The 19,298-nt window shown below is 35.7% G+C and overlaps 2 protein-coding genes and 2 long non-coding RNA genes across 9 annotated transcripts in view; 2 read left to right on the top strand and 2 right to left on the bottom strand.

Annotated features, from left to right (window-relative positions):
• LOC128671156 (uncharacterized) overlaps nt 1-1,804 on the bottom strand; it is a 31,902-nt gene extending 30,098 nt beyond the window's left edge. For both annotated transcript variants that reach the window (XR_010369933.1, XR_008404820.1), the window contains exon 1: nt 1,672-1,804. This is a non-coding gene — a long non-coding RNA (uncharacterized LOC128671156). The remainder of the gene's footprint in view (nt 1-1,671) is intronic.
• Nucleotides 1,805-2,265: 461 nt separating this feature from the next.
• LOC128671155 (uncharacterized protein) lies at nt 2,266-3,428 on the top strand. Of its 2 annotated transcripts, none has more exons than XM_053747405.2 (3): nt 2,266-2,411; nt 2,574-2,776; nt 3,203-3,428. In XM_053747405.2, exons 2-3 carry the CDS (start codon nt 2,594-2,596, stop codon nt 3,350-3,352), a joined length of 333 nt encoding a protein of 110 aa, XP_053603380.1. In that variant the 5' UTR covers nt 2,266-2,411; nt 2,574-2,593; the 3' UTR covers nt 3,353-3,428. The 2 variants fall into 2 exon arrangements, with proteins under 2 accessions (XP_053603380.1, XP_053603379.1); XM_053747404.2 differs by having other exon boundaries at nt 2,317-2,485.
• Nucleotides 3,429-3,674: 246 nt separating this feature from the next.
• ash2 (absent, small, or homeotic discs 2) lies at nt 3,675-19,218 on the bottom strand. Of its 4 annotated transcripts, XM_053747397.1 has the most exons (12): nt 19,170-19,218; nt 13,858-13,884; nt 13,620-13,754; nt 13,363-13,541; nt 13,010-13,157; nt 11,619-11,815; nt 7,640-7,857; nt 6,908-7,085; nt 6,289-6,445; nt 5,861-5,984; nt 5,530-5,784; nt 3,675-5,202 (listed from the first exon to the last, which is right to left on the bottom strand). In XM_053747397.1, exons 3-12 carry the CDS (start codon nt 13,700-13,702, stop codon nt 5,098-5,100), a joined length of 1,644 nt encoding a protein of 547 aa, XP_053603372.1. In that variant the 5' UTR covers nt 13,703-13,754; nt 13,858-13,884; nt 19,170-19,218; the 3' UTR covers nt 3,675-5,097. The 4 variants fall into 4 exon arrangements, with proteins under 4 accessions (XP_053603372.1, XP_053603371.1, XP_053603373.1 ...); XM_053747396.1 differs by lacking the exon at nt 19,170-19,218 and having other exon boundaries at nt 13,620-13,878; XM_053747398.1 differs by lacking the exons at nt 11,619-11,815; nt 13,010-13,157; nt 13,363-13,541; ... (1 more) ...; nt 13,858-13,884; nt 19,170-19,218 and adding an exon at nt 10,076-10,235.
• Nucleotides 14,934-16,262, top strand: LOC135309746 (uncharacterized). The gene is made up of 2 exons (XR_010369932.1): nt 14,934-15,317; nt 16,044-16,262. It is a non-coding gene; the product is annotated as an uncharacterized LOC135309746 (long non-coding RNA).
• Nucleotides 19,219-19,298: the final 80 nt, after the last annotated feature.

The following is a 19,298-nucleotide window of genomic DNA, read 5'->3' as shown; positions in this document are numbered from 1 at the left end:
TAGATGGCTGCATCTGATCTGCTATTTTGAAAAAATATATTTTTTAGGTTATCTTTGGATAACCAACCGTTTAGATGAAGGACAAATGTTAAAGAATCTTTGTTGTTGCAGTGGCTGGGCACATAACGCAGAGAACCGATAACCATTTGGGCGGAAGGTTTTCGAATAGCGACCATGAACAGGAAAGCGCAGCGTAGGACACCCACCAACCAAGTGGTCGGGTGACCTAACCAAAGTCGCAGGGAAACGATCCAGGATCCAACAATTTTGGATATCCTTGGGGGAGGCCTATGCCCAGCAGTGATCTCTTTATGGCCATAATGATTTTGATGAATCAGGTGTTTCGAGGAATACGTATATAGTACGAAAGAGGCTGGTCGAAGGTCTATTCTTGTTGATTCTGGTTTTCATAACACCTAAAATCTTCAATATTTTGGGTACCTAAGCACATTTGGAAACAGATATTTTATGCCAGCTCCGCCCCGTCGCCGAACTCGGACACATGCCAACACAAATGCGTGAACAGTGCGTAGTTCGCATGAGCGCTTCAATTTTCCTAAATTTTCGCAATAAAAAACCAGCAATGTATACTGAATCCGCCAAAGTTTTTTTCCCCACATCCAAAACAACGAAGGCTTTCCGTTTTACAAAAACAAACGTTACAAGCGTCATCTATAATTTCCCTATCGAACCAATGATCAAATCAATTTCGTAAATAAACCTTCTGTAAAAAGATAGATGTCGCTTTCTATATCTAGAGAAAACATGAATTATTCATCAGTAGGTTTTTAGGTAGATACCTTCCTATTGAATAACAAAAAGTCCAAAGCTTTATTGTATTTAAGCCTGTATGATTTGTCCTAATATATTATTAATAAATAGCAATTCGATGTGCCACGATATCTAGCATAAACAAGGTTATCGTCGTTTCGACGTACATTGCTGGTTTTTCATTGCGATGACAAAATGCTAACATGCAAACTACGCAATGCACTTTGATTCCAGCTCTCTGATTCTTCCCTCCAGCCAAAGAACACTTCTGTAACGCAACTATGGGAAACGCCTCAAGCTGTAAAATTTTCGAGCCAGTAAACGGACACTTTACAACGTGAAGACTTATTAAAATATGGACTTCATACAGGTAAGATCTCTAGTCAAAATCGAGTTTATATCAGTTTATGACCATAGTTGACCAAATAATGCAGAACATAACCTAAAATAGTATTATTATTTTCAGGATAATCCATAATCGCACCACGATTGCGTAGAAGGTATTTTTGGTCGTAAATCTGCAACAATATTGAAAATTGGTGCTTTTTGCCTCCATTGGCAATGTTTGTGTCGCTCACTTTCTGTGCTAGCTTTATTTAGGTAACTACGAAACTAACAAAACAAACCTTTACAAGACTGACACAAAGTTAACTTTTGATTGAAGTTGCATTTAACTTTTTTTATAAAGCCGTATAAACTCTGTATTTACCAAATAAAGATAATAATTGTTTCTGTAAACCTTAGTAAAAAAAATAGGTACAATATGTAAAAAATACATTCAACTAACAACTCTATTGACTCTGAATATATGTCCTGTCTGTTCTAAAAATAGGTAAAAGTACTTTGTATTTCTGTTAGGCGATAAAGTCCTGTGTATGTTTTATAACCAGAAATGAATACCTTTTACAACACAACGATTCCGAGTAACAAGAAGTCCTTCCGAGTGTCAAGTGTAATATCAACACGATTCAAGAGAATTTTCAACTAGAATCAACCATTATTACCATTATTATTATCACTGACTGTCGTAAGATATTTCATATTTCTATATTTTCTATATGAAATATCTTACGTCAGTCATACATATTTCTCACTCTGTATTTTGGTTAGAATTTATATCTCGCCATTTCACTCTGCCACGATCTTCGCAAATTTGTCATAATGATTGTCAATGTTGTAATTTTTTTTAAAGCTTTTTATGATAAATACCAGCATTCCACATAATGTAAGTAGATATGAGAGATAATAGAGCTAACCCAGTAAACACTAAATCATAACTTAGCCTCAGAGTTGCCCCCAAATACAGCTATATGAACGTAATTCCCAACACAGTGGTTCCCAAACTGTTAGGCAGGCAAGAAGAGAAATTACCATTGCCAAACAAGAAAAAAACAACAGTCACTTCACTGTCTCACACACACATATAGATATTCAATACAAAAGACTTGGCTGTATGGGCTAGTACCCTTTGCCTCCTCAATAAAACGAGGGAATAAACAAAAAAAAAATGTCACACACACAAATTAATGTCAACTCAATGTTACAACAAAAAAATTGACAAGTGATTTTTTTTTCATCTCTTGTTCTTTTCAGCTTGGTGTTGTTTTGATAAAAATATTATTGTAACAACGATTCGTTCGGTTAGCATTTTCAGTTTTAATGATCACAAAAATAGTCCGCGTGAGCATTTCTATGAGTAAAATATTGCGTACAGGTGAATAGTAACCTGAATGACCATCTTTATGAATTTGCACTTTCAATTATTTACTACCGCTCTAACTAATGTCATTAAATCACAACAGGATATTCATCAATAAGAAGAATGAGTGCTGCCACAGGTGGACCTGTGGAAGGCACTATTAGAAATAAACTACAGTCTAATTTAGCCGCCAGTTATGTCGATGTGATAAATGAATCATACATGCACAATGTGCCGAAAGGAGCTGAAACGCATTTTAAAGTTGTCGTGGTGTCCGATAAGTTTGACGGGTTACCCATTATCAAGGTAATTATTCTATCAACTATAGTATCATTGGCTTTCACAGATAACCACCACATCATTAGGTCAACCACCTTATTTCCGACTTTTTTTATCAATACAGTCAGCCCATAAACAATCCCTGGGAATCAATGTTTACTTTATTTTATTCCTAGAAATTCCTTCTCCATAGAAATATATAGGAATAAAAGTATCATTTAGGAATAATGTAGCTACAAGTAAACTGGATATTAATTCAGTAGTTCTGAACTTTGTACCATTTATAATAAGTGCTTGTGATACATTTATAAATAAATAAAATATTAGTGTAGATAATTCATATGAAGATATTTACACCAAACTTGCTGACATGATTGACGTGCATCTTATGCAAGGGCACTGCCGTGCCCCCAGATAAATGGCAATTCTTTTAAAAATCTTCATCTATTACAGAGGCATCGCCTAGTAAATGACACACTGAAAGAAGAGCTTCAAAACGGGGTCCATGCTCTCTCAATAGTGGCCAAAACACCCCAGCAATGGGAAATCAGTGATAAGGTTGTGGAGAGCAGCCCTAACTGCAGAGGTGGTTTTGGTAAATGAAGGATTAAGTACTCTGAAATTGGACTGATGTATATGTAGGTTTTTTATTTATTGAATATATAGTTGCTACCACTTACGTCTTATATGTTTATTATGCTGTGCCCACATTTACCATGAAGCTTATCATGACAGGCTTTGTGATGTGATCACTTTCCTTTGCCATAAAGTCTGAGTACACAACAGACTAGTAATGAAACAATATGAGAGTTGAAGTTTTATAGGTATGTAGGTGAAAAAAACTCTTCGTCCTGCAAGAGTTCAGATACCATTTTTTCTGGGATAGTAGACAGTGCAAGAAATTATATGGAATAATAAAACATACTAAAAATTATACATCAACTATATTAGTATTGTATAATTTATTATACTACTTATACACAATACAGTATAATTTATAATACCACTTATACACACTATTACACATAATTTGTTCTTAAATATAATTCAACCATGGGCATAATTACAACAATACACTTGACGTGTTACAAATATAGACCCACTTTTGGGCTTAAATTTAATACATATAGCACTAGATTAAGCAATTTTTGCGTCGCGTCATTGTGTCAATTGCAATTGTCGCAGAACCGTTTCAGGAGATCTGTCACCTGACCATATTCACCTCTAGTCTGATAACCATTCATCTACAAACGATTCGCCGACAGAATAGAGGAGAATCAAAATGTCTCCTGTATGAATGCTTCTTGTCGTTCAAACGCCCGATGTCGAAACATTCTGTCGACGAAACGTTCGTAGAGGAAGCAATTGTCGGAGAACCGTTTCAGACTCGCTAATAACCATCATAGTCTTCTTTTTCACACTGCTGTGAATAGGTCTGTTACAAACGCCATCCTTTTCGGCAATAATGCAAATATAATGTTTATCTTCATAGATAGGTCGTAACAAAAATAAGTAAACAATTGTTTATAAATGTGTTACATTTTTTGCCTGTAGATTTCGGATGAGTTGCACCAGTCAAATTTGACGTTGACTTTAACATGCGCTGACATTTAAACAAAACGGCGTACTTGGTTAACGTCAAGATTGATGGTGCAAACCACATTTCAATACAAATTGTATGATACGTACATAGATAACACATACAAATTCACTTATTAAACATGTATTAACATTTAAAGCCATTTTCTTCTCATTTCACAACAGGTGATTGCAAATTCTAGAAAAGATAGCTTTTAGTTTTGCAAACAACATTGCATAACACAATATACTTAACTCAATGGTTGATTGTACTTTTGAAGTTTAAAAAATAACCTTTGCCTGATTGCTAACGATATGGTTAAAAACTTTAAGAGGCTTTAAGGCCATGCCATTAAAACGGCTGTAATGAAAAAAAAAAAACATTTTTTACTATCTCACAATCTTATATCGCACATCCAATGAATACTGTTGCAAGTCCAAAAATCACAATTTTGAGTCAAGTATTATCACTCTTGAGAATTGTCTTCAGAAATCATACTGTTATAACTTTTAAATGTTCATGTAAAGGCGTTGTCACGGGTTATTACTAAGACATGACATAACACATTGTGTAGGACAGTGTTATGCCGGCTATACATTATCGAGATTGCTGGTTTTTCATATAAACTACATAATCCTCTCGCGTCTTTCCGAGTTCGTCGTCAATGTGTAGCCGCCATTATATTTCACATTGCAACGGTAATACCAAAAACCAACACACCAACAACACTCTCCGGTCAGTCACATTTGTGCCCCGGACAGTGTTAATATCAGAGGTTGAAGTTGTCCAATCGCAGCTTGCCCTCGTTCTCTGTGAGGTACAGCAGATCTGCCATGGTCTGCTCACATATCGCTTCTTCTGCCTTTTCTGACATCTGCAAAAGAATAAATATCACTTTATTAGCCTCTACCCGGCAAGATAACATTCACTCAAAAATGAGCTTTAAGGCGTGCTCTGTCTGTAGACATAATTTACATTGAAAACAAATCGGGAACTGTTCGCTGTCAGCTCTCTTTTTGCTAATAAGGACACTGTAAAGGTTACCCTTAGAGTTTATCGTTCACTAGTATCGGGGAAAACTAGATGTGACAAACATATGGGTTGATTAATAACTTCAGGCAAACAAAGCAAAAAGAGGTGAATTAGCTACCTTTTTATTATGATTCATACTATTTTTGTGTACAAAGCATATAAGACTCACCGGTCTATACTTGAACTCCGTAGATGGGGCATACTTAAAGTTGGGTCCAAAGTTGACACTGATAGTGATATTCTTATGTAGCGACACGGACGGGTAGTAACATCCCTGGTATATGTCCGTGAAGGCCTCGCCCTGGCACTCTCCGTTCTTGAAGAAGTATATCTTGCTGCCCGGCAGCGGTTTGAGATTGCTCAGAGATTCTTGGATGTTGTCCTTGTCTTCGTAGTACAAGTGACTCTTGAATTTGACTAGAGGCTGTAAAAAACAATTGAGATTTGTAGTAGTCAGTCTCGTGCACTGTAACGAAAACGAAAATCATAAGATAACTTACTCGATCCTTGTAAGTGTTGGGCGTGAACTTAGTGGAGGCGCTGTCGGGCAACACGATGAGGAAGCCGATAGTGTCGCCCTCGCCGTACCCAGAGCTGTAGTGCTTGCCGCGTGACTCGTGAAACCTGCACATTTATTTATCGTTAACTTAATGCACAATAATTAAATTTGTTAAAGTATAACATAATTTGATTGAGCAATAACTGGCGTTGAAATAAGCTACGGTGACCAGGCCATCCCATCCCATCCCATCCCAGGCTGCATGCCAGCAATATAAAAAATGTTTCAAAACACACTAGGCATGTCTTCATATATCAAGAGTCTTCTACGCACTAGGCATATTTTCATACGACGAGCGAACACGCTAGGTATATTTTCATAAGACAAGCGTGCACTGTAGGCATGTTAGATGACAGACGAGCGTGTTACCTAGTGCCCTTGCGGCTGCGGTACGAGTAGCCGAACTTGTCGTAGCCGAGCGGCGCCTGCAGGTTGGTGTAGCGGCGGCCCCAGCCCAGTCGCGCCGCCGCGCCCTCCGGCACCTCCTCCACGCTCGCCTCCCAGTACCACGCTCCCCGAGATACGCCTGACAGTACGGGACACGACATCGTCAGACTAAATTCAATAACCACATCACCCAGATTGAGTTAGCCCCAAAGTACAACACAACGGACATGTCTTTTGATCGCGTCGATTTACAATGTTTTATCGAACCTTAACATACTATTGTCAGTTTAAAATGGCTTCGAAATATGATTGACCATTTTAATTTATTTTGGCCATGCATTTTACTTCACATGCTACAAAGCTTATTGTGCTACACTCAGTATAACCAAAAACCATCTACATATACCTGTATAAGTTTATTATAAATAGATATATAATTTTCCTTAGTAACTCACGCAATAGAAAATAAATTAAAAGAGGAAATCCAAGAATGGCTTATTTGGACCAGATAAAGGAGGTCAAAACGATGGGTGAAGATAGAAAGAGATGGAAAGAACTCCAACGAAAAAAAAAAAATTCGAATGAACGAATAGGAACTCACCATGCGTGGCTCGCACCATGCAGTAACCCTTGTCCCCAGTGACAGCTAAACGATCCTCGGCTATCTTCAGCTGCGGCGCGCGATCGTGGAGTGCCAACAACACGCCGCCGGGACACAGAGAACGGTACAACCAACCCGGGATTGGTTTGCCGCTCCATTCGTTGCTCTCGTCAAATTCCTAGCGTTTAAAAAAATGTTGAAAATAATAGAATTTTTAGGGTAACACACATGATTGTCGCCGCTAAATAATTCTGCGTTGTTAGGATAAATAATAAAAAATAGCAAAAGTTATTTTTCTGATGAGCATTTTCTGGTGTTCTATAATTGTTTTTTTTTTTAATTGCATTATTATTAATGTAATACTGTATACTAATGTAATGTAAGTATGAAATGGGAAAGTGTGTTTCTTTGTTTGTTTGTCCTTGATTCACGTCCAAACGAAGCATTGAACTGAGGTGATATTTGGTAAGATAGTTGGAGCTGCAGAGTGACTGGCTACTAGGTGTGATAGGCTACTTTTTGACCTTAACTATTATGCTAAGTATGATCTGACAGTGAACCCAGGAACGGAAGAGAAAACTCGCCAACGGTTTACTACACGGACGTGAATTCTTTGATTTGTCACGCGTTGAATGAAACAAGATCTTTCTGACTACAATAAAAGATTGTGACAAACATGACATTAAAAAAAAACTGTCCCTTTGAGGCATGGAACCCTAAAAATCAACTCACCTGTCTAAAGGGTGCATGGGGATCCGGCTCAGCCAAAATATACCGATACCCGTCCTTATTGAACGGGTGTTCTGTAGGGTAACCATGTGAGGGCAGCTTCAGGGCTCCGAGTTCGTTCCCCCTGCCTTTCTTGCCAAGCGGAGCACCCGTGTCCGCCGCGCCTCCCACGGCGGGCCGGCGTTTCCCTTGCCGGCCCTTTACGTTGCCTGCTAGAGGTACTGGAAAAGAAAATGCTTTATTAATATTATAATCGAAACAGTTAAAGTTACAGAAGTTGTTTTTTCCGGGCTAGACGCTCACATGAGCGATTTCGTGGTTTCTTGCTCAGCCGTTGAACTTAGGGGCCCAGGGACCGCTTTCTTACTTTTCACGTACGTCGTTGTTGTCAGATCTATATAATAAAATAGTTAAAATATTTATAGAAAAGATGAATACATAGATGATAATCTTTGGCATTCGCACACCGTAATTTGTATAATCGTAATGTATATAGTGTGTGTGTGGTCAAGTAGCATAGCATAGAGGTTGAACAAACGTACAAGAAAAAAAAAAAACATGTCTAATTCGAGACGGACTTTATAACTTTCCTCAATGGTTAACAGCACGGTCTTACACATTAATTTCTTTTTCTACGCTTCAATATTGCATACGTGGGTTCTTAGTCTTACAGTAATTCCTGATGTGTCTAAAATTGTAACTTAACACTAAGGCCATAGCTCTCAATATTGGCACATTAATGGTTGATGTCCATAAATTCCAATAAATTATTATTTCTTCATAGTCGTATTCCTCATGGCTGAGGGTCGTGGTCATTTACCTGGAATGAAACACACACAACAACTTTCATGGCGTTATTAATGGAGTGGTTTGCCATTGCCTTCTCCATTTCGCACACAAGTTAATAAGAATCAATCAGTGTGCAGGTTTCCTCACGATGTTTTCCTTCGCCGGAAGCAAGTGGTGGACGATGAAAACTACTATACATGAGTCAGATTGGTATACAAACTCATGTGGCACGAGTAGGATTCGAACCTGGGACCTTTCGATCCACAGGCGGGCGTCTTAACCATTACACCACCACTGCTTCATTCACTTTACATACTTAAATTATTATTAGGATATTGTTATTTGCCTACTCAATGTAGAATAGTGTTGCCGCTCGATAGTCAACTAACGATAGCGTTTCGATAGACTATCGATAGTTCTGCAACGCTAATGTAGACCAATCAGGTAAGCAAGAAGAGCTATTCACAGAAACATTATAGTCATTTAATTTTATCTTGAAGATGGTAATCAGATAATGTGTATATGGATGTGAGAAATAACATGAAGAATATATACTTTTTTATCTCAAACCATTTTCCATTTTCACTTCATGTTAACACAAGTTGCAAGTTTAAAAATTACTTAATAATAGACATTAATATCGATTACAGCCAATCGTATCGTGGAAATAGGCGAATCGATACTTCTATAAACGTTAAGCCCTGAAGTTAGAGCACCTATGTATATTATAATATACCTACTATAATATGGAATGGCGCCCCAGAATTGGTTGCCGTAATGTGGGTAAACTACCAGGTAACTTACCAGGTGAACGGACGACTGGGCGAGATTAGTAGATGGGAGATGGATGAGGAAAGCACAAGATCTAAGAGAATGGCGTGCATTGCTAGAGGCCTACATTCAGCATTGAACGACCATTGGCTGTAGAAGAATATAACTATTTCTGAGGAAATTTTACACTTTTTCACGCTAAAGGACACTTACAAAATTCTACGTAAATTCTGGGCTAAAGACGTAATTCACTATGCGACATCTTTTCCGGCCCTATTTCCATATATTTTTAAATGCAAGTCAAACCTTACCTAAAGCTTAAAAACTTATATCGATTAACTGTTTCTGCGCTATGAAGAGCATATTACGTCACCACTTTCAATGTAAACACAGAAAATAACGGGCCGTCTCGAGGCTGAAATTAGCACGTCATGTATGGAAAACACGATTTGCGACGTTTGACTTACAAAAGGTAATAAATGAAAGGATGTCGAGCGAAAGGATACAAAGGAAAACACATAATCACCTTTATGGCACACAAATATAGTTACTAAATTCCCTTGAATCTCATGTTGTGTACACACAGAAGGAAAATAATACTGTTAATATACGTTCCACGCGTATTATTCCCCGTGAGAGTTCAATGTTAGGTTTGTTTAAGACCTTGGTAATACAGATTGGATGCAAATCAAACAGGCTTACGTCTACAATAAACTAACTACGACATACAATATTATAAAAACTTACTATCCATGACGATTAGGGCGACCAATACTGAACCAAATGACTGTCAAACATTGCACTGATAAGATAGTAAGACGTATCGGCCGAGTGCTCCGAATAATAACTGACGATAAAGTACGTAATAGAAAATCTTACCAGCCATCGGTTCAAGGTGATGAATTTGAATCTAAAATCAATAATATGTGAGGAATAGAGTTAGTCCGATGACTATATGCTTCTTATCGTGGTATGAACGACACATTAGGTATATGCGGCGGTGTGCGTGACCGAAGTGTGTTTACAAACACACGTATAGAGAAACAATGACATTGTATTGTACGTATGACTGTCTATACGGTATCCTGCGCGGAGTATATAACTTGGCTTGCTTCCATTGCTGTGCGGATGTGTCTACTAAGTTTAAGATCTTTAGATTATGTTTTACTTACTGACGACCTCGGTGGCGCAGTGGTAAAGTTCTTGCCACTGAACCGAGAGGTCCCGGGTTCGATCCCCGGTCGGGTCATGATGGAAAACGATCTTTTTCTGATTGGCCCGGGTCTTGGATGTTTATCTATATATGTATTTGTTATAAAATATAGTACCGTTGAGTTAGCATCCCATAACACAAGTTTCGAACTTACTTTGGGGCTAGCTCAATCTGTGTGGTTTGTCCTAATATATTTATTTATTTATTTATTTATTTATTTATTTATTTACTTACAAGTCTTAGTAATATAGATATCGGCGGTAAACATAAAAATTATAATAAAATGTCAAAATGTGGTCAGATCAATTTTAATTATGATAAGAGTGCATATACATACACATAATATAGACTAAATCTGTCGAAAATTCCAGAAATATCAAAATATAAAATAGTAGCCAAGTGCGAGTCGGGCTCTATTATTGTTAAGTTATTGCTATAGGAACACATATTTTACTAATTTGTTAGTGTCTATATCTTTCCAAGGATTGACTTAGGTTAAAATGGTTTAGGAGCATCAATGTATGATTCAATATTATAAAAAGAAGTATTCCCCTGTTGCCTCTGTCCGGACGGATTTTTGTACGGTTTTCACCAATAGATAGTGTGATTCCTAAGGAAAGTATAGGTGTATTTTGTTATGGTTTTAACCGAGCGAAGCCGGGACGCGCCTCTAGTCAAATATTAATTAAACAACTATATATAGAAACCCAACATGTATAATTTTCACGAAAAACATTTTTAGTTACAGCATGAGCATCCCTTATTTTTATTTTTTTATAAAGGGGTCTATTCAAAATTTTTAGGGAGATCCACGCATTTCCCATCACAGGGACATATAAGTACTGTATATTGTTCCACTGTGTGTCCACAAAAACATCATAAAACCAATGTTATATGTATAATTATTGTATAATCCATACTAATATTATAAAGATAAAAGATTTGTATTTAGGTTTTTTTTGTTTGTAATGAATAAATTCAAAAACTACTGGACCTATTTTGATTAATATTGGCACAGAGATAGACGAAACCTTCAGGAGCGACATAGGCTACTTTTTAAATTATAGTTTTACCCGAGCGAAACCAGGGTGGGTTGCTAATTGTCTACAGCATTGCTTACACAATACCCGACGAGGTTTCATGTATCCTAAGAAGGTTCATGTATACCTAAAGGAGGTAATATATAGATAATGTTTGAATAAAACTTACTTGTAGCAATTCCCATGTCAGTGACCTTCAACTGGCCTTGCTTGATCATGGCTTCGTAGTTGGGCTTTATCGAGGTGAGCTCAGTGTTGTACAGCCCGAACATGGGGCCGTCTGCGGCGTCGTCCTCGTACGTGAACAGAACTTGTATGTCCTTCACTAGAGCGCGCTGGACCGTCGCGTACCACGACTGGGTCACTCTAAAAACATTCAGGTCATTAAAAAATCTGATACGTATACTGATACAGTATCTCATCCAGGGCTTGCGAAATTCTAAGCAGTGTATAATGTTGAGAGGTTGCTAGCTCATTGCCTGTGTGAAGAATCTCCAGTTTGTAACACTTCCCCTCGATTGACTTTACAATCCATTAGGCAATATCTGGAGGAGATGCAGCTGACACATTGTATATTTTATCGCGATATTTATTTATTATCAATTTATGTACACAAAAAACTTAAAATATAAACTACATTATTTTATCATATCATTATTTTGCTCCCGAACCAGCAATGAAGGCAAGCATATACATTTTTATATATTTATGTAATTTCTTAGTCTTTGTGGAGGACACACTTCACATATTGAACGCAGAATACACAGAAAAAAAGCAATTTCTTGGTGAAGCTTAAAAAATGTGTGACTAAGCCATAGTTGACAGCAACCTCATAAGAGAAATTGATTTTGTTCAATTCTATCTTTGCAACATCATACCTCTCTCTGTCTGTATTACGCTCACCATTAAAACCAAGGAGTATCTTTATATGTGTTCAAATTTCAGAAGACAAAGAAGTATTTGTAAATAGCTAGACTTTCTCTGTCATCAAGGAGATTGAACCAATGATCTAAGAACTGAGGATGACAAAGACTATAAAAAAAAGCCAAGAAATATTATGCTGTATGAATGGTTGGTACCATCTAGGTATATGAAATAAATTACACAAACCATGGAACAAACTAAATCCATGACACAAACTTACCAATGTACTTACTCAGTGAAAAATTAGAAATGACAGTTTTACTTTTTGTGACAAGTTCATAAAGAAAAAATAAAATTCTTAAAGAGAAAATACTTTTTCTTGAAATAAAATATAATTTACTATTGGCCAATTAAAGAAATATTATTTTTTTAAAGTTAAAGAGTTTATTTTCACCTGCCAGTAATAACAACAATAACACACTATTTGCAATTACATAAGTTCAGTAAGTTGTATAACTCATACTGTTATTCATAGATGTTTATTACACATAATTTATTTAATCAAAAATTTTAATTTTTCATATTTGAAATGTTCAAATATGAAAAATATGAATTATTTTTAGACTTAAATAGTGACATTTCCACAGATCAGATGTTTAAACTGGGAAAATGTGTTCATTACTTAAAAACATTTACCTTCTTGGCATGGTGGTCATAGCCTCCCAATACTGGTCAATGTATGGAATAATCTCCCGATCCTTACTGAATATCATCCGATTCCGGCCTTCTTTGGCACTCTCCTGCCGCAGGTTAGCAATGGCTGTGAGGCACATTTGCGGAAATGCTGAGGACAAATGATATTTGTATCACAAATTCCATAATAATCTCCATATATACAAATAAATGATTTAGATGAAATTATTATCTGAATATAGTGTTTTTAGACCATTACGGTCTTGTGATTGTCATAAAAAACATCAGCAATATATATTTGTTCTCATTTTTCTATTGTTGATAAAGTAACATAAACAAAAGTTAAGGTTACTTACGAGCTTGGTTCTTCTTGAAGGTCTCCAAACCAGTCGGAGAACAATTCTTGCAAATAAACAGGTAGTTAGTCATGAACGGCACTAGCTTGCCCAACTGGTATCCAATACAAGATTCGTGGAACCATCTGTTGCAAGAAGCACATAACAACTCTGCTATATTAAGATTTCGATCTTTGCCGCTAAAAACAAAAAACGTATAAGCACATTGATCCAGAATGAAAGAGTCCAGGTTTTACACGTTTTGGTCTAAAACTCACCAGTAACAATTTCCCTGAGATTCTGATGAAGCTTTTTGTTTAGTTTTTTCGGCATTTTCTGCCGATTTTTGAGATTCCTGCATGTTTGTTTGCTGCCGCCAATGTTCACATCAATGGATATATTTATAGCATCACCTACAGAATAAGGTAATATAACTTAAAATATTGATTTATAGAAGATTTTATTATTGTCTACTCAATACAATAATAACATTTTAAAAAATCTAAAAAATAACACCTAAATATACAACCACAGCAACCAACATTTTTTTTTTTTTTGGTTTATTCCCTCGTTTTATTGAGGAGGCAAAGAGTACTAGCCCATACAGCCAAGTCTTTTGTATTGAATATTTATATATAAATAAGAGTGGCTAATATCCACTGAAGAAGAAGGCATAAGCCAAGTCTGTAGTGTACATCAAAAATTGAGGCCTAAAAGGCCTAGTCTTTAGTAATAAATCCAAATAAAACATAACCAAAAATATAAATATTTTTGTTTTAAGTCCAATCAAATTTCCATAAAAGTATTTGTTACAAATTCATATAAAGGTTTAAAGCATGCAGGATTGGATAAGAGTTCCTGAAGCGAGCGCGGGATTGCTTCAGAATAATTATAAATTTGTGTTAGGCGGTCGACTAACACAATTCTTTGCAAACAGAAATTGGAACATTCGTAAAACAAATGATGTAAAGTTTGATCTGCAATGTTGCAATAATTGCATATAGGAGAAGACAAAAGTTTAAGACGAAACAGATGAGAATTAAAACGACCATGGCCAAGACGAAGACGACAAACTATAGTATAGAACTTTCTACCAGCAAAATCTCTTCCTTTTACAAACCAAGGTCGACCTAATTTATTATTGATTCCCGCATACCATAAACCGTTGCAATTCAATTCCCAAGTCTCCTTCCATTGTTTGTCAAAAAGCTGTGATATATTTTGTTTTAATAAAGATAGAACATCTCCCGCTGGTAGTGAGCAAGATTTTAATTCAATGCAGTTACCATAACGCACTATAGTTTTGGCGAAATAATCTACACTTTCGTTACCCTTCACACCTATGTGTGATGGAGTCCATAGTAATATTATATCCTTATGATGATTCTGACAGAGATCATAGTACTTTTCTCTTATTTTATGTGTTATAAATGAGGTGGTAGAATCAAATTTTGGATTATTAAGCGAACTTAAAATACCCATATTATCAGTAATAATAATCCAATTATCATAGGAATGTTCAGAAATGTATTCGAGAGCTGAAAATATTCCAATTGACTCTGTCGTATAAATGGAAGCATTATTAGGGAGTCTACACCCATGACCCGTTTTGGCTTCTAAATCATAAATAGCCATTGAGACAGCTGACGTTGACGTATTCTTTGAACCGTCTGTATAAATTTGCTTGTAACCTCTGTATGATTCTAATTTGTTGTAAACATCCTCTTTAAATTCAAGAGATTTATCTATAACAATTTTAATAGGATAAAATTTGCTTTCGTAAGAACCTGAATAGCATGGCAGGATTACACTTTCATAAAGATTATTTTGAAGTTTGAATTCGACAGCTTCTTTAAGACATTCTGTTAAGTTTGAAGAAGAATTTACTAACTTAGGCATTAAGGGGTGACCTGTTGAAGAACAAATTTTGAGCAGAAATTTATAGTTAAGATAACGGAATCTTATGGCTAAAGGAGGTATGTTACATTCAACTTGCATTGAGATAATTGGCGTAGACATCATAGCACCCAAAATAATACGAAGACCTTTATTCTGAATTTTTTCCAGCTTATCTATACTTTTCTGATTAGCATAACAAAAATATGCATATTCGAAATGACTTCTAACTAGGGATTTATACAACATTAATAAAATTTTGGGGTCTGAACCCCAGTAAGTAGCAGATAATGTTTTAAGAATATTAAGAGCTCGAAGACTCCTGTTGGCTATAATATCAACATATTTATTAAAATTATTATTGTTTTGAAACATGACTCCCAGAAATTTTATTGACGAATCAGCAGGCAATAAATTACCCTCATACATTATACAAATATCCCTAACTTTAATAGATTTTTTTGAAAATACAACCACTTTACTTTTTTGTTTGCTGATGCTCAGCTGGAGATAGGTGAAATATGAGTTCAACCCAGCCAGGCCTGAATTCATCTTTCTGTTTATGTCTGACATATTATCTCCTTTGCAATATACAGCCAGGTCATCAGCAAACTGTAAATTATTGACATCCAAACCTAGATTAATATTTAAGCGATGAATATACAACACAAACAGCAAAGGACTCAAGATTCCTCCTTGACTTACACCTTTATATGAATATCTTGGTCCTATAAGATTATTATTAAACTTCACATATAATTTCCGTTCATGAAGAAAATTAAAAATCCAATTTACAATTTTTACAGGAAGTCCCAAGCTGATTAGAGTGGCAGAAAGAACATGCAAGTTAACATTATTAAAAGCACCAACTACATCAAAGAAGACACAAGCCAGAATTTTATTGTTTGATAAGGCCTCCTGAATGTCCAAATTCAAGTGACACAGACTTTCTCGAGCTGATCGACCACGGCGAAATCCAAATTGATTATAAGGCAATAAATGGTTACTCTCTACATAAAATTCAAGACGTTGTTTTAATAACTGTTCAAAAATTTTGCCAACACATGAGGTCAAAGTAATAGGACGATAAGAGTCTGGATCATTAGGAGCTTTATCTGGTTTTAGAATTGGAATAATACAATCCATTTTCCATTGTGAAGGAATTAAGGAGTTCTGCCATAGCAAATTTAAAATTGTTAAAAATGTTTGTTTATTAGAATCATTCAACAATTTCAACATTCTGTAAGATAAATAATCTAGACCTGTTGAAGTATTTTTTCTAGAGTTAAGGGCTGATTGTAATTCTTGCATAGAAAAGTCCTTCAACAAATAAGAATTATTGGTTGTGTGAATAGAGGGAACAGTAAAATTATTTTCAACTGTATCTGGGGTGTATTTATGAAGAAAGTCAGTTACCCAATTGTATTCAGAAACAAAATTTGTGGAAGGAGAGTATGAATTGTTAATTTTTTTAATTTTCTTCCAAATTTCACTCATAGAAGATAAACGATTTAGTGAGGAACAGTATTGCAACCAACTGAATTGTCTTTCGCGTCTTAAAATAACTTTTTTAATAGCCTGAACACGTTTCAAATTAATAAAATTTTCTGTAGACGGACAAGTTTTAAATAAAATATAAGCTTTATGAACATTTTCAACTGCTTGAGAACAAATGTGATTCCACCATGGCAAAGATCTACGACTTGCATTGATGCTGGGTGCAACAGAATGTTTAGCTTTGGGAGCTGAAGCTTCAACAGTACTAGAAATTATAGAACAAAAACTATTATAAGAATTGATGGGATCCACATGATTAACATTGAAATTAGACAACAATAAATTGACCTGTGCTTCATAAGTCTTCCAATCAACCAATTTTAAATTAACATGTTTTAGCAAATTTGAAGAGTTATGAAGCATATTATTAGAATTTGGTCCTAGACACAACCTTGTTAATGTAGGTAAGTGATAACTTCCAAGTGGGTTGTCACAGACCTGCCAATCACACTGTAATACTAAACACGATGAAACCATGGTGAGATCAAGACCATTAGGTCTAGCAATATTTGAACCAATTGTAGTAGGCACATTGCTGTTTAAGAGAACCAAATTATTTTTATCTATAATATCTAGAATGTCCCTACCACGAGCATCAGTAGAATGACAACCCCAATATGGGTGATGAGCGTTAAAATCTCCTGAAAAAATAAAGGGTTTGGGTAAAGAAGAAATTAAATTATTCAATTTATTACTACAGAATCTAGGGGTGCTAATACTAGGACAATAAACACTAACTATGGTGACAGATTTACTATTTAATTGAAGAGAAATTGCCACAGTTTGTATTGAGTTATCAGATGCAATAGCAAAATTAGAGAAATGAAAAGAGTTATGAATTAAAATAGCTACCCCATTGTGGTCATTGCCAGAGTCATTTCTTACAACAGAGTAGCCTTTAATATTAAATTTGTGGTGTGGTCTTAACCACGTTTCTGATATAATAGCAACATGTATATTTTGATCATATAAAAATTTCTGGAAGTCAAGTCTATTACTTAATAAGCTTTGTGCATTCCATTGACAAATATTTATTATACCTGTGAATTTTCCGAACAAACTGAATTTGTCTTAAGTATATCCTTAAGAGTGTCTGCAATAGTTTTAGTATTTACAGTAGTGTTATTATTGATTTTATTGTGTGTAATCACCTTTATGATTGCTTCAGTGATGAAGCTGAGCATTTTAGTGTCAGAGAGAACAAGTTTTTGGAATTCTTGTGAATTTTTTGGATTAGTAAGTGATGGAAAGGCATTGTTTTTCAAGGTTTCAGAATAGGATTGTGGAATAATCTTGTTTTTATTTTCAATAATTTTTTGTTTTTTTACTGGACAAGTGCCTGAAATGGCTATATGATTGCCTTTGCAATGAATACAAACTGCATTCGCTAAAGAAACATTACAATTTTTGAAGCTATGGCCTTCAGTGCAGATAGAACAACGTTCTGCATTTTTACAAAATTTGGCAAGATGGCCATAACGTAGGCACCGGAAACATTGTTTAATCGGTGGAATATATGGCAGAACAGGTACACGCCACATTTTTAAATAAACATAATCAGGTAAAGACGCACAAGATGCAAACGTAATCGCCACGGTCTGAGTGGGTTGTAAGTTATAAGATTCGCCTTCTTTTACTTTACGCATTATTCTACGAACACAAATAATTTTTTTTGTTGTAGTAGAAAGAACTTTAAAGATTGTTTTGTTTGACAAGTCTGATGGAACATTAGTTATAACACCAGTTATTTCTGTAACCGCTGCCGGAATAGAAGCAGTGATGCGATGTTCTCTATGGAAAGTAGCATTGTCCAAGAATGAATTAGCCATGTTAGGATTATCGAATACAACCCCCATTCTATATTTGTTGACTTTTTTTAAATATTTTATCCCTTTTACAAACCGAGTGAAACTATTACTTAAATACATCATATCTCTGGAACCTATTGGGACATTTTCATCCGAGCTAGCTATGAACACGACGTGCTCATGCCCTGGACTATCTTCAGGATATCTACGACTATAATCGGCGACCCTATATGGTTTGTATTTGTCCAGTGGCGACTCTGACGCGTCAGAGTATTCTGAGTCACTATCAGAGCTCTGGATTACCGAATTGGTTTCATATTCTTGCTCCTTCTTTTTCCTCTTCTTGCCGCCCATCGCTGGAAAGGTAAAAACTTACCCCGACCTCAGCAACACTTTATACAAAACAGACTATAGAAAATATATAAATAACGAAATTATATACAAAAGGAAAGGTATTTACAACAAGATTTACAAATATATACAGATTTTGCACAAATTTAAATTTTCCCAGAAAAAAAGACCGCCGTCGCTTCCAAATTCCCGCGCTTTTTTTCACAGCAACCAACAACAAGCCAGCAAGTTTTTTTTTAACTAGGTACCTACTTGACTGGTACTGACTTGTAGGTTTGCTGACATTGACAAGTTGGTTGTTAATCATTAAAAAAGGAATGTGATTTAACATGTGTTACCCTACTC

The sequence above is a fragment of the Plodia interpunctella genome, chromosome 7 (assembly GCF_027563975.2).
Source record: "Plodia interpunctella isolate USDA-ARS_2022_Savannah chromosome 7, ilPloInte3.2, whole genome shotgun sequence".
Taxonomy (NCBI): Eukaryota; Metazoa; Arthropoda; class Insecta; order Lepidoptera; family Pyralidae; genus Plodia; species Plodia interpunctella.
This window is presented reverse-complemented; position numbering and strand designations above follow the sequence as displayed.